The sequence below is a fragment of the Osmia lignaria genome, chromosome 5 (assembly GCF_051020975.1).
Source record: "Osmia lignaria lignaria isolate PbOS001 chromosome 5, iyOsmLign1, whole genome shotgun sequence".
Classification (NCBI taxonomy): Eukaryota; Metazoa; Arthropoda; class Insecta; order Hymenoptera; family Megachilidae; genus Osmia; species Osmia lignaria.
Window position 1 is genome coordinate 11,100,634 of NC_135036.1, and position 15,054 is coordinate 11,115,687.

At 41.8% G+C, this 15,054-nt stretch overlaps 2 protein-coding genes across 6 annotated transcripts in view; one reads left to right on the top strand and one right to left on the bottom strand.

The window, feature by feature from the left end:
* Window positions 1–12,756, bottom strand: part of GEFmeso (Guanine nucleotide exchange factor in mesoderm) — a 49,365-nt gene extending 36,609 nt beyond the window's left edge. For all 5 annotated transcript variants that reach the window (XR_013062229.1, XR_013062228.1, XM_076688509.1 and 2 more), the window contains exons 1-4: window positions 11,201–12,756; window positions 11,060–11,117; window positions 10,817–10,940; window positions 4,521–5,229 (exon numbers count right to left, since the gene is read on the bottom strand). Coding sequence is in view for 3 of the 5 variants with exons in the window: in XM_076688509.1 (XP_076544624.1) it covers window positions 4,521–4,602 (82 nt within the window). In the remaining 2 variants the exon portion in view is untranslated. The remainder of the gene's footprint in view (window positions 1–4,520; window positions 5,230–10,816; window positions 10,941–11,059; window positions 11,118–11,200) is intronic.
* On the top strand, window positions 7,163–14,904 carry LOC117605102 (pyrethroid hydrolase Ces2e). Its single transcript, XM_034326014.2, has 4 exons — window positions 7,163–7,318; window positions 8,659–8,932; window positions 11,207–11,316; window positions 12,753–14,904. The coding sequence occupies exons 1-4, from the start codon at window positions 7,163–7,165 to the stop codon at window positions 14,079–14,081; spliced, it is 1,869 nt and encodes a 622-aa protein (XP_034181905.2). The 3' UTR covers window positions 14,082–14,904.
* Window positions 14,905–15,054: the final 150 nt, after the last annotated feature.

The following is a 15,054-nucleotide window of genomic DNA, read 5'->3' on the forward strand; positions in this document are numbered from 1 at the left end:
GTATTTTGAATAGCGTCACGCAAAGTTTGCAGAGACGGCGAAAAATGCAGCCGGAAAGACGTGACACTTTCGTGCACGATAAAGAATTGCATAAATAACAACGCCTGTTAAAAGTAACCTGCATATACATTGTATTGCGAGGTTGCTCTACATATTCTACACCTTAGTCATACCCTTCGTATATTTCTGGTTCTACCGGTGAACCCTGGCTCCGTGCAGCTCGCTGATAAGTTCAATGCAAAACTAACATTCTAAAGTAGCTACATATTTCCATAGGTCTTGATTTACCCGGCTCCACCTTCCACTTTCCGACCCCTAAAACGTCGAGGGATGAAACAGAGGCAGCTTCTTCGAGCCGGCCACGACGTAGTGTAAACGAACCTTTATCTCAATCCCGCGGCGTGTTACATATAAGGGAATCGTAACGAGTAACGACATTAGGCATCGGCTATGCCGCGTACATGGCAGCAAGCGGTCAGCCTAACCCCCTCGCGAGCTTTCAGATCCGGTTTTATCAGCCATATTGGATGCACACGCGAAGTCAATTGTGGACTTAAGAAGCGTGGGTCGCTTACTCGACCCTGCCCGATCTGGAGAGCCAGGCTGCTTTTTCTTACAGTTTACCTGCCACCCTGCACACCGCGCCGTCGCCGACGATTCGGTCTAACTGTTTTGTACTGAATGCTGATCGATGCGGAATCGATCAACAGTTCTTCGATCCTCGATCGGGAACGATGGTCGAAAGGATAGGAATCGTTTTCAACTCGGAAACGATCAGACCTGTGACCGATGTTATTTTATCAGAAATGTTTAGGGATGGGAAGGGAATGTCGAGCAAAGATAATTTTCGCGTGGAAATGATTCAACACGTGGGCGAACGGTATTAAAAACCAAGCCATAAAGCGTGTAAACATCCTCTGAGCAACGAACTCGAGGAAGAGGATGTGCCACGATTGCGTTATCGTTAGAAAATTTTCAAAGAGATTTTAAACTATGCTTCAAACGATTTCACTACGGTTTGGGATTCAAGATGAGAGAAGAAAAAGGACTGGAAGTTCGCACGATTCGTTCTCAGGATCCACGAGGGATTCAAGAGTTAGAAGGAAATATGTAGACGTGAGACATCGTCGAGGGCAAGAACGTACTCCTTTGGAGTTTCTGCACGTGCCAACCACGGCTACCTGGTGTCGGGAAATCAAGTTCAATGGCGTCGTTGGACGAGCATCATCGATGCCTCGTGCATACGACTGCCGATGGAATTCGAAACGTCTCGAGACGTCTTCGACACCGAAAAATTCGTTTACGTGTAGATTCTAAACTTTTTATTTTCTACCTTCGGGAATAACGTAACGGTGACCCCGTCTCGTTAGACGAGACGTCCCGTGTACAGAAGCATCCCTAAGTAACTTAATACACGTGCCTCATTATGGGGTTCGAGTAACCCCTTCCTGATAGAAGGTAAACCTTGCTTCTCGCTAAGCAAATATTCATACTATGGCTTCCAAACATTGACACATTCATTTACCGTGTGCGTCCCTACACCCAATAACATCCTCTTAGTCGATAGAAAGTTCACTTAACGTTTACTGAATTCTTATAATTAACTATGATCTAATTACTAATTAATCAAGATAAGGTACATCATTTCTATGAAACGACACTGATCTTAATTAAACACTCGATCTTGATTATGTACGGTACTCGACGATTAGCAGAATTCCACGATAAGACTAGATAAGATTTCCTTTTTCAACGTCAACATATATGAATCAACCTGTAGACTATGCACTCGTACACATTCTCCGGTGAGTCGTTTAAAGTAACAAATGCGTTTGCAGTGAATATTAGAGATAATAGTCCGCTTTATCTCTATCTCGTTGAAGGCGAAACACGGAGGATTAATGGACACATCAGGGCTTAATATGAATCCGCCTGTAGATGCACCTATGAGTATATTTTCCGTGCAGCCACTTGGCGTTACAAATGCAGCCGGAGAAGCACGATACGCCCACGCTTTACTAAGCCCACACGATCAGGGCCGTAGATATTTCTACCCAGGTGTCGCATCCTGAAAATCTTATCAACCTTACGTTCGAAATATGTAACGTCAACGATGATCCCTATCGGTTCACCGGGAATTTTCCCTGAACAGCTCGAAAATGATATTCTTGAAATACCGAGAGTTCAAGAAACCCTTTCGAAAGGATTTATTACGAGATAACGAGACAATTCTGTGGACACGCGCGAGATCGCGATGCAAATACGGGTTTCGTGAAACTTTCAGGGCTGAGAGACTCGAGCAGACACCGGTCGGTCCTATAAAAATCCAGACGGAACGAGCAACGAACGGGTCGGTTGCTCGATTTTTGGGCGTGCACAGGGGCAGGAGGGGCCAGAAATATACGCGAGACACACACGCATACGGCTTTCTCATTCTCTTACTCGGTGAGGATACGGGAACGTGTATATGAAGACAAACACGAACGAAGGAAAGCGACGCTCTCTAAGCTGCATCCGGCAGAGCGGCTGTTTTTTGTGCATCGCGTCGCATCCTTAAGTTCGCCACTTGTCTCGCGGGTAGCCGTGCCCTCGCGTTGCATCGCGTTGCATCGCCTCGCCTCGCCTTGCCTCGCCACGTCTCTTCGTGACTATCGCCCGGCTCTTCGTGGCATGCAAATGAAAATCAGAAATTTCCTCGCGACCGGTGATAGTTCGTCGAGTCACGAGCAACTCTGGCCCCTCCTTTTAACCCGCGAGCACAGAAACTATCTCTAGAGGATGATTCAGAAAACGAAGAAGATGAAGAGGACTCGTCGAGACCGAGAGAATCTTAACCCTTCGAGAGTACGTAAAAATGAACAGCCTTTCAGGAACTCCCGTTTCCTTCTTATTGCTTTTGTAAAAGGATGTATTCACGTGCTGGCTTAGCCATATACGTCATTCTTTTATGCTATACTTTGCCCGTACTTTTAGATGTTTAAGAAAGTACGATTATTCTCTTAATTTGTAAAATAACTAATGATCCTGCAGTTTCATGACTTAATCGATACGAGAGTCGAAAATAAACGGTGCTTATTATCGGTACGTAGTACAAGTAGAAAGTAAGCACCGTTGATTATCATTTTGTTCCTTTTAGGGAAATCCTTAATTACCATCGGTATTTCTTTTCCAACAATTTCTCTCTATAAGCTTTTCTATTTGAAATAATGATACTATGTACGTTTTGTTACGTCAACGGACTGTTTCATCGTCACCTAGATGTGCAGTATCGAAAGTAAATGTTTAAACAGATAACGATAAAGAGGAGAAAAATTGCTAAAGAGATTTAGCAATATTTTTTTTTATTCGCCCTATTGACAACGTCGGTGTTTGCAATAAATGTTATCGAAGTGAAGCGGGGATTTCTGATACTGCACTTTGATAAATTATCTAAAGTAAAAATAAAAAAATTATTTCTAATCCTCTAATAATGATTAGAATAAAGATATATGACGAGCTAAAAATAATTGCTGAAAATATTTTACGGCTTAAAAATATGCACCAATTACATCACATGTTGATTTAATCATTATGCTGACTGCGTATTGTAAATTCTGTTGCATCACTGCACGCTGTGCATTTTGTAAAGATTTCAAGTCTGAGCAACTAAATAACTAACGCCTTAATAACAAGGATATCTTCTCTAACTATAAAGATACCGTAAGAATTAGAAAGATAAAACGAATCAAGTGTTTAAATGCGATAAACGATAGCATAAAGGTTTTATTATTTTTACGCTAAATTATTCTTTCATACCTTATCAGTCTACCGGATAGTTTTTCAAACCTTATGCTCACGTTCTGAATCATCCTAATCAAATACGTTACGTTTATAGAAAAGTATTCGCCGGATACATATCATTTGAATTATTTTTCTGCAACGTATGTACATATGTTTCCTTTTAGGCTACCCTTGTTTCGACTATCAACACGTATTATCAGCTCAAGTTGCGCGATTGTATTACCGACACCACCACAACAAACACGCGACGATCGTTTATATAGGATTCCTTACGTTCCTTTTCGGCAATCTTCGTGAATTGTCGTCTCGCGATCCCGAATCTATGCCTTATGTACGCTACGCATTGTTCGATTAGAATTTTGTAATTTTTTCAGAGATACCACGTGCTACCTTCACCACGAAAGCATAGATTTACCTGCATTGTTTACGTTTATGTAATAATACCTTATATGAAATTGTCGTTTAATCAAATGCATGCAAAACTCAATGTACACGTGGTCGCGTTAAAACCCGGCATCGCGATCGACTTAGAAACTACATCGCGGAAACCTGAAAACTGTGGCTTATTTATAACCTCTCAAGAAGGTATATCGAAGCCTCACAATAATTAAAAGAAAAGAAAACACATACGGTTCCACGACAGCGTGAAAAGCTACGCGTCAACGTCATAATAAATGGTTCCACAAATCATGTTCTTCGTGACAAGGTACAATAAAGAAAAAAAAATAAAAGAAACTCACCGAAAAAGTCCTCCCAGCTATCAGATCCATCCGAATCGACGGCGTTGGCAGCCTTAGTCTCCGCGTCCGCCTCGCTGCCCATCTCGTTGCATCAAATACTTTCGAAGCAAAATGACGACGACGTCGAACGTCTTCTCTTTCTTCGTTCTCACTGATTCCGGGAAAACACTGGCACGGGATCCTTTGATGTCGAAAGCGTTGAACACACGTCACATAGCCGCGCCACCGATTCGTCTCGTAAGAGAGAGAACGAACCGTGAAACGGCTGGCACACGATCTTAGTGGAGATCACGGAAGGAAGAGGAGAACGACGACATCCCCTTGGCACGCGGTCGCGAGACTGACTGAGAGCGGGAGCGTTCGACCCGACCGAACGGTGCCGGCAAGTAAACGAATCGGTAAAACGCCAGCAACCAACCCATACAACAACAGCACGTTGCTCTCTTACCGCGTTCCTCTGCTCTGCACGACTGCGAGTCCCTCAATGCACGGATTGTCCTCGTCGAGTCGAGTCGTCGAGCACCGTTCATGTAAATCGCCGTACGCCGGCTGCCCATTGAATTAGAACCACCGAATATATGTATTTTTAACCCTTCACCGTGTACCACCGCCGCTCGCAGCACAGCTTCTTCTTGTTCCTTTTTCCGGCGTTCCCGCGTTCACCACGCCGTGCCCTTCTGACGATGGACAAAACGATTGATGTTTTTCTCTGGAATAAAAAATAATGCGATTTAGTATGTGTCCACCGAGATGAATTTCTTTTCCTTCCTTTTCTTTTTTACCAAGATGTTCGAATACTTACTTTTGGTTAGTTTAAAAGGACTTAATTGTTTGACAAACTTATATTTTAAACGGACGGCCATAAATTAAAAGTTTTTTAATTCGACCCTATCGCGGTTTCAGAAACAGAGGGGAACATTAGTGCCGTCTATCGGGAAACAGCGGAAACTTATCGATAAGTATACCTTCCGCTGCTTTTCGATAGACGGCGGTAGTGTCCCCTGTTTAGGAAAATCGATCGATAACTCGTTGAGTAGTTTGAGCCGTTTTTAAAGAGATAGCGATAGGATCGAATTTTAAAAATTTGAATTTATCGCGGTCTTTTTAAAATACTAAAAAAGACCTGCTAGTAATTTCAGCTTATTAAATCAATTATTTTGGATTGAAATGACAATTACAGCACTTTAATTAGGAACGTAAACTGTACAAAGAGTAATTAAATTATAGAAACACGGTAATCTTAAGTAATTATGCGTAGAAATAAATTGATCAGCATATATGTAATTAAAAAAACGATGCCACCTAATTTAATCTGGCTGCACTATCGTATCTAAGATACAGGTGCAACACCCCTTCGAAAGTGGCGATCAAACGCGATAACGACTCATAAATCGTACGTCTAGCCCCGAGGACCGTGTCCACCGTTTTTATCAGCAACGACGAATGCTGTGGAGTTTTCTCGCGAACGAAGCAATTATATTCTTTATTAAGGATCGAGGAGATTTTTCAGTGACACAACATTCAAGGTCGTACCAGTTAGGGACGCCAACATGAAGATCGCATCTTAATGAGAGCGTGTTGGCCACTACGCCATCGAGGCGAAAGACCCTCGATATCGATTTTCAAGGACAACCCTTTAAACAACCCTCCCACAAAATTGCTCTTCAAATTGCTGCCTCCAGCTGGCCAGTAGGCCACTGTTGGAGAGGTCTTGTCCTTCTGAGTATATTTAAATTTATATCAATACCATCATACTGATTCAATGTTATTTTTATTTTTTAGGGCAAAGGGTATTCAAAGATGAAATTTCATTACTCATCTAGCACTTGTACTAGATCTACGTCCTGTGGTTTTAGCTTCTTCCAATTCAGAATTGATCGTAGTAATTGGATTTATTCATCAAACAGTAAACCTTTCACCTATATCTGAAACGCGTATCACCAAATGCTTCCAATCATTATCTGTTCGTTCGATTTTTGCGGTCACGCTAACCGCCACCCTTTTCAATCACTCATTTTTCCATCTTTCCCATCCTCTTCGCTATCTTTCATCCTATCTATTATCAGAAAATAAACTTCGATCCTGCCGACATCGAGGTTTAATATACATTTTTCTTCGCAGTGCGTTTCTTATTGTTCCGCTAAAAATTCCAATTTAATTTCGTTGCGTGCAAACGGTTGTTGGTAAGTTTCACGAAAAATTGCAGGTGTAAATAATACCACTACGAAGGTATATATAGGTTAATGTACAATTGCGCAGTATACGGAGCCCTAAAATAAATCGTAGAGCGACGATGTAATTACAAGGGACAATGTCACCCGTAAACAACCCAATAATCCAGACCCTTCGAAGGACAAATTGTCGCTTCAATTTTCCCAAAAAAAGGAAAAAGGTAGAAAGAATTTTTAGAATATGAAGGCGCATCGAAGGACAAGGGTGTGTTTAGGAGAAAAGAAAGAGGCCCAGGAGTCAGGGCAAGAAAGGCAGAATGAAAGAGCGCAGGCCTCGACCTCCACCGCGTCGTTTGGAAGTTGCCGAGGGTGGTCGGTCGACGGAGGAGTCACGCAAGGGCGAACCGAGACCCGAGTGGCCAGCTTGGGGAACCACCGATTGTTTCCCTGGCAAATCAGTCAGTCTGCAGAATGAGGTGTCCCGCGTGGCTGCTTTTCGCCTTGTTCCCGCTATTGTTCACCGGGATACCGGTCACCAGCTCGCAGAGGACCCACGCGAGACAGGGTGCGGGTCGCGAGCAACCCATCGTCAAGATACCGGATCAAGGATCGGTGGCTGGTAAAGAGGTAAAAGTTGATTCTTCTTTTTTTTCCTATCATCGATGGATAAACGTAGAAATTGGGGAGTTCTAGATTGCTAGTTACTGAAGAAATTGTCTCAAAGTGGTAGATGTCGATTCTCGAGCTTGAAGGTAGACCTTTCTTATGATTTTCGTGATCCAACTGTGACTGTTTCATTCGATGCTATGGTTTGTTACCCATCGTCGCGACACCACTGTACGGTTGCTATGCGATTAAACGAAATGTTTCCGACTGGGTGTCTTCCGAGGGATGTAATCTTGAACTTCCAAAATTGATAATTGTTTCGTTAGAACAGTAGATAGATGTTACTGCGCTATTGTCTTTCAAGGTTTCATCAAAGGCAAATTTTTTTCCTAACGTCACATTTGCATAAGAAACAAGGCTTCGCAACGTAAAACCCATATATCATTTATGTCACGTTAAAACAACGAAACGTGAAAAGCCGATCTGAATAAGTATTCGACATTTTAACCGCATAACGAACAATAACATGCAAGCACCGTAAGTTTCAATTGTTCGAATTAAGCGTATGCAGATAATATGCAGGGGGAACTGTATAACTGGGCCGGCATTTATGAATTTTAATTCTACGGATTGTACTTTTTTTCTCTGTCTTTCGTTTCTACGAACAGTCGAACGACGATCAATGTCCATCAAGATGAAATATGTTCCTCATTACTGTGCTTTGCATACATTTATGTTTCTTTGAAAGAAAAAAAAAAAGAAAGAATTAACTTCTTCTTTCACTGCTTATCTTAAATTTAAAGTAGTAGTTACGAAGGTATAATGTCAAAGGCATCTAATCGTTAACATTTTGATATTTAAATGTCAATTTTTCACCTCGATGAAATCGTTATGTACCGGGTTAACAAATTTCAAAAGCAATTAAGAAGTTTAATTAAAACGCGTTTCAAAGCGCGTTCCACTTTTTTGCCGTTTTATACCGGCGCGATAAGAAGCGGCAAATGTAGTTTAGATAATGATCGCGAATCGCAAACTATGAGTAACGTAATTTAAATTGTGGCTAGAAGTAAAGCAGCGAAACAGTGATTGCGTTTACAATGTAGCTTCTCGAAAGCCGAGTTTAAGCTTAAACGTCTTGAAAACCTTGATTGCAGGTCCCTTTGTGCGCTTACACGTGGCTACCATTTGTCATCTGTAATTTTACCGTTTCGCCTAGAAACCTCTTTCGAAGCTTTACCTTTTCACCCAGAAAATAACTGGTTACACGTTAGCCAGCTAAACGACTTCATTCTTTTTCCTTTTAGTACCAAATTATACGTCCGAGTAATTCTTTTAAAAAACAATCAACTTTTTAATCCTAGGTGTTCCTAAATCCCACGCAAAGAGTGATACAATATTTGGGAATACCGTACGCTCTAGCACCCTTGGGAAAATTACGCTTCTCCGCGCCTGTTACCGAACCCCTGCCATCGTGGAACGGCGTACGAAATGCAACGCAATTCGCAGCATCTTGTCAGCAATTGACAAATCGGCTAAAACTTCACGAGAAGCTCTACAAGAGATTGTTATCACCGGATCAACCCGATCCAGGGGTCAGCGAGGATTGTCTCTATTTGAACATCTTCGCGCCGGATGGTAAGCATAGAAAAATCTCTAAGAAACGAAGAATCGCGTAATCGTAATCATCACCGTTGCTGATAACACAAACGCTCGATGTAATTCTGGATAATCGGCACGTCAGCCTTTTCTCTTTTTTTTCGTTTTTTTTTTTTTTTTTTTTTTTCGAGAAACACTTAACTCGTTAGAACACGCGAGACACGCGAGTAACGATGATCACGGGTTCCCCGTTTCTTTATCCTTGGCGATATGTCACCGAGGCTACGTTAGATCGCTATCTAACATCCTCGAGGAAAAACCCGTGATTATAATGTCGTCGAGTCGCTTCGAGAAAACTGCTCTAATCTACTCCTTATCGAATGGATCGCGTGGAAAATTTAGTAACGCCCCTGCGAACTTGGCACGATAATTTTCAACGGCCTATTATTTTCGTCCCGATGATGACCTATCAAATTATTCGTCGTTCCAATTTCTCGATTGACAATAAATGCGCGTGCCTGCGTGCCGTGGGTACGTAAATCTCGTCGTTCGAGGATGTCGGTTAAGGACTAAGCTAATAGCCCTATTACGAGCATCATTTCCAGCTAATTTCCGATGTCTCGTGAGCTCTCGAGCTCGTAAATCGCGAAAGAAAGCTGAACTTTCGAAGGTTGCATTAATAAGTATTTCCATATTTATTTCTTTAAAATCGATGGAGAAGAAAATGCGATATTCCTCCTGGAACTTTATTCTCGACTAGTCGCAAGTTTGAAATTTAAGCCTCTCAAAGTCCAGGATACAAACTTCCGTATCTAAGATTGAAAATCTTGAGAAGATGGCTTTATAGAGACCAAAGGGTAAGAGCGAATCTAGCTCTAGTTCACTCTAGCTTGTTAACGATACTATTTCGCGCGAATGCAAGTTTCACGCGTACCTTGCACGCGTGTCACGGTGGGTCGTTCGAGAAACAGGGACGAAGAAAGGGGATAGAAAATAGGAAAGGGGACACGTGAATCTGGAAATCGTGCCGATCCCGCAAGCCACCCTCGGTCGATATAGAAACAGCTAAAGGTAAGAGTAAGAGAGTAACTGGCGCACACCGTAGCACGCGATCTCTTTTAGGGTTGGTCGAGATGTCGAGATACCGGTGAGGCCGGTCACGAAACAACCCCTTTCCTTTTCTCCAGTCCCTTCTTCGTCGCTTTCGTCAGGATGATTTCAGAATCGTACCTGGAATCGTCGTAAGAATTTCCTACGTGTCACGGTGCGAGATGAACTTCGACGAAACGATCTTTCAACGAATCTGCCAATAAGGCGGTCCGATTGAAAAATCCTAGAAACATTGTCGGAATCAATTGGATTTTCGTGCCTGTGATCGCGATAAAACCTCTAATGAATCCTCGTGACAGGAGTGGTTGATATCTCGGCGAAGAAGAAGCTATTCCTGGACGTTTCAGACGCCAGAGACCGATAACGCGAAGAGCAGCTGGCAACTTTCTGTTAGCCTGGACTTCCTATATCGTCCCTTCTATCGGGTTATCGCGAAACGTCCAACCGTGCAATGGCCTGAATTTCTTCGCGACCTTGGCACGCTTGAAAAACCAACCGACACATAACGCGCTGAAGAAATCGGCGAAATTAATTATTCAAACGTTAGCCACCAGCCGGATATGGGTTCGTGCCTTCGGCTAGAAACGGCCAGGGTTCATAAAAGTTTCCACCCGTTGGCCCAGAACCGTTTAACACGTTCACCCCCGCGCGGAAAATGGATAAATAATTCATTTTCAAATACAACGAAAACATTGAATAAACGATAGTAAAATTCTAAATGATTCGTCCACGGTTGATCAGTGGCAAAGAATGACGGCATGCAAATTCTGTCACGATCGATTCACCGGCTTAACCGGAAACGGAGATGCATACCTGTGACCACGCACGCCTTCCCCACGATCTTTGGAATTCGTGAATGCCAAGTCTCGCTTTACTCGTTAATTCATTGAATAATAATTATTCCTGCTGCAACTCGTCTCGTCTCGTCTCGCTAAACCTTCAGGAAATAATCAAACAAAAAATTCTATTGTAATTTGTCAGATATTCAAAATTAAAAAGAATCTTACCAAGTTAATTAAAAATGTAGAGAAATGAATGATTGAATTTGGAAATTACCTATTCGTATCCTTAATAATTACAGCATCGACGGTGAACGTGTAAAACCATAAGAAATCTGAAATACAAAAGTTTCTGTACCCTTTTGAAAATTGAACTATATTACAACATAAATATACAACAAGTTATAATTTGAAATACATGTAGGAAATAAACCAGACGAAGGATGGCCGGTCATGGTGTGGTTCCATGGTGGTGATTTCAACACTGGTACGCCAGCAATCTGGGACGCTTCTATTTTCGTCAACAAACATAAAGTAAGTCGTTCATTAATCTCTCTCTCACTCTCACTCTCTCTCTCTCTCTCTCTCTCTCTCAATATACATATATGTATATATATTAAATTACAAACAATGTTACATGAAAAAAAATAAATTGCTAAAATAAATTCTTTCCATGAAACTACTTACAAACATATTTAAAAGGTATCAAAGCTAAAAGTTCTTACATTGGAAAACTATTACGAATTACGTTTTGACCTTATACGTTATACACGTGTAACCCTGGGAAAGAATTTTCGATTGGCTATCAATCGGTAAGAAACCCGTTAAAAATGGACAGAAAATCGAAGGAAATTAGGGTGTTGATTGCGTGCTACTCGAAATCCATAGATAAATTCAACCTTTCGAATCGTATCGTTCATCCATGATGCATGTATGCCTCACGGTTATCGCTGTAAATGCTAATTCGAAACATTCATGAAGAACAATAGCGGCAAGATGATTATTAAACAAGTTTACTGCCACGAGGGTCACTAACGCTACGAACTTAATCAAAGAATGAAAATGAAATTAAAATTCTATTACTGAGACAGTAGATTGAATAATTGACGACCGAACTTAATTCAGTTGGAAAGAAAAATTCTTGAAAATCGTTCTAATGGCATAAAATATCATAATTGTAGTATCTTTATTAATTCAGATTATCGTGTGCCATATTAGGGGCACAGCTAATTATTATCTACTGTGCCAATCACGCGTGTCAAACGCGTTTGTTTGAAGAAACAATCGTATGACGATTCTTTTTTTTTTTAACGATGTATGTAAATTTGTAACAATAATATTGTATCATATACGTAAGGGAAGGATCTCTTTCTCTAATTCGTTTCTCTACTCGATCATCGCTAACGCTCTGTTCATTATTCGACAGGATTTACAAAACAATGTAAAAATGACGCTTAAATTGCAATATCAGTTTAACGTTAACGTACGAAAGGATTAATTACGAGATAACTATTGATTTAACATTCCACATCTATTTTTTTTTTTTTCTTCAGAACACTTATACATTCCTAAATTCGTGAAATCTTTTCCTTACGTTCCTACAGGGTGATCATAAAAAAAGAATGAAAAACTGGTAGGTTTGTAATGTTTCAGCACCTTGACGCGAGGAAAACCGCACGTGAGAAAAAATAACTCCTTTCTAGCCTATAATCAATGACCCAGTTAACAGGTTACATTATTCATAGAACAAACATCTACATAAAACATCGCAAGCCTACCAATTCACCCTGGACCTCCAACAATTCGCGACAGAAAAATATTAACAAACTCTTTTCCTCGAAAAGCATTCTAATCCCCCTTGAAAAATTAACACACGGAAACAGATCGCCGCGTTCTATCTTACAACAATGCAACTCATACTAAATCTAACGCACAATTAATGGTAACAATTACTCTTCTTCGCGTTCCAGGTGATAATAGTTACAGTAGCGTATCGTTTGAACATCCTCGGTTTCTTCACGACCACCGACGCGGAGGCTCCAGGAAACTACGGCATACTCGACCAGATAGCTTCTCTGGATTGGATCCAGAAGAAGATCCAGCACTTTGGCGGTTCTCCGTCCAACGTGGTTATTTATGGTCACGATTCCGGCGCCATCAGCGTTGGTCTCCACTTGATCAGCCCTTTGAGCAGAGGCAAGTTCTCGAAGGCTATCGCGATGAGCGGCGACGCTTTGACCTCCGTCCGTTCTCCTGAAACCGAGTTGACCGTCGTTGACATAATCGCGGAGAAGTTTGGCTGTTATCGACGTCCAACGTCCGCGTTGATGGAATGCCTACGTCGGGTGGACGTGAACATTCTGGTCCGCGAGTCTTCCGACATCGAAACTTGGGGTCCCATCGTCGATTACGAGACCAACAACTCCACCGAACCGCTTCTTCCGGCTCATCCCGTCGACATCATTGACGCTGGCAACTTGAATTCCGTTCCTTTGTTAGCCGGCTACACGAACAAGGAGTACGCGCTGACCTATATCGAGACCCTGGACAAAGGAAACGTCGAAGGGAAACTGTCGTTCGACAGCTTCGAAACGATGATCACCAATGAGATCACGTCGTTGGTCCAGGGCCCGGAAGACAACAGCACGTGCACGCTGAAGCCAGAAATGGTCGCCGAGGCGGTGTTGTTCTTTTACAAACCCCATCCACCGAGCAAGGACCAAGCTGTGCTGCGTGACAGATACCTGGACCTGCAAATCGACCGGAATATCGCGGCTGGGATGACTTTGCTCGCTGGTAAAGTTGCCAAAGAGAAGCTGGCGTTCGTTTACAGGTTCGACTACCGATCCAAAACACAGTCTGTGATCAAGGACGTGCCAGAATGGGCCGGTGTACCTCATATGTTCGAGTTGCCATTCGTATGGGGACTTCCTTCGTTGCCTAACAGTCCTATCCAATGGAACAATCCCGATAGGAAGATGTCCGAGATGATGATGACCATGTTGGCCAGCTTCGTCAAAACGGGTAATCCCTCGGTGAGCAGCGTCAAGTGGGAACCGTATACAGAAGAGGATCCTGGGATTTTGATAATCGGCAAGAACATCGACATGGCAGATTCGAATGCGGTCGATTACAAAGCTCTTGCTTTCTGGAACGATTATTATCCGATGGTTCTGGAAGAGGCCACAAATAATTGTTGTAACGTAACCAGTGGCACAATCGCGTTCAGAAAAACTTCTTATAATGTTGCTTTCAGTATGATTTGGCTCGTGGCGACGTTAGGGTTCCTTGAACTGTAGTCGATCGCTGATGAGATTGTTTCTTTGAATATGCTCGAGGAGTAGTATGCTTGAATGTATCGGTGATTGGCTGAGAGACATTTTTCGTAGACGTCCTTTCGATGCTGATTACGTTCGGTCACGCAGTAGATTAGCCACATGTACACGGTACAAACGATTGTTTCCTTTCTTTTAAATTCAAGTCGTTGATCGTATCGTTAGTAGCCTCGTTAGATTTTTCGTGGAGTAATTAGAACTTGGTTCTGATGTTTTAAAAAATTCCACGAAAGTGGACCACCTCTCGACAACACACAAAGAGATTGAAACGCGCCGATGCACCAGCATCGTTCACGCTATGTTCTATGTGAAAAAGAAAGAAAAAAAAGGCAAGATATTTTTAGTTAATCGCGAAGACAATTGAAACGCTTAGAGAGATAGCGATGAGCGTTGTAAGTCCAAGAAATTTCAATTAATTTCTAGATCGTAGATCCGAGGTATCTTACCAAAGATAAAAGTAATTAATATTCTTTGATCCTTGATAAAATCAACTTCGATTTCAACTTGAACTTACATCCCTCGTCGTCCTTCGAATCGTATCGACAAAGGGAGAAAAAGATAGGCGTCGAGGTTTAAGTAGCAAAAAGGAGGAGAACCAGAGCCTGGGCTTATTTTTTTCATTGTTCATATTTTTTTTTTCTTTTTTCTTAACATTCACTGAGAGATTTTTTTATTATTTGCTTTAATACGGAGAGATATAGAAAAAACATATATTGTTCGAGAAACAAACGGTTGATATAACTTATGAATATTTTGATGCTTCGATAATAATTAATAATAATAATAATAGTAATTAATAATCATTCGTGTGTGTACGTGGGTCCTGTTTTGTGTGTATCCGTTTACATGTGTGTGAATGTAGTATGTGTGTACCGTCTATGTATAATTATTATATTATATATAAGAGAGAGGTGCGCGGCGGGCAATGCATGGGGGC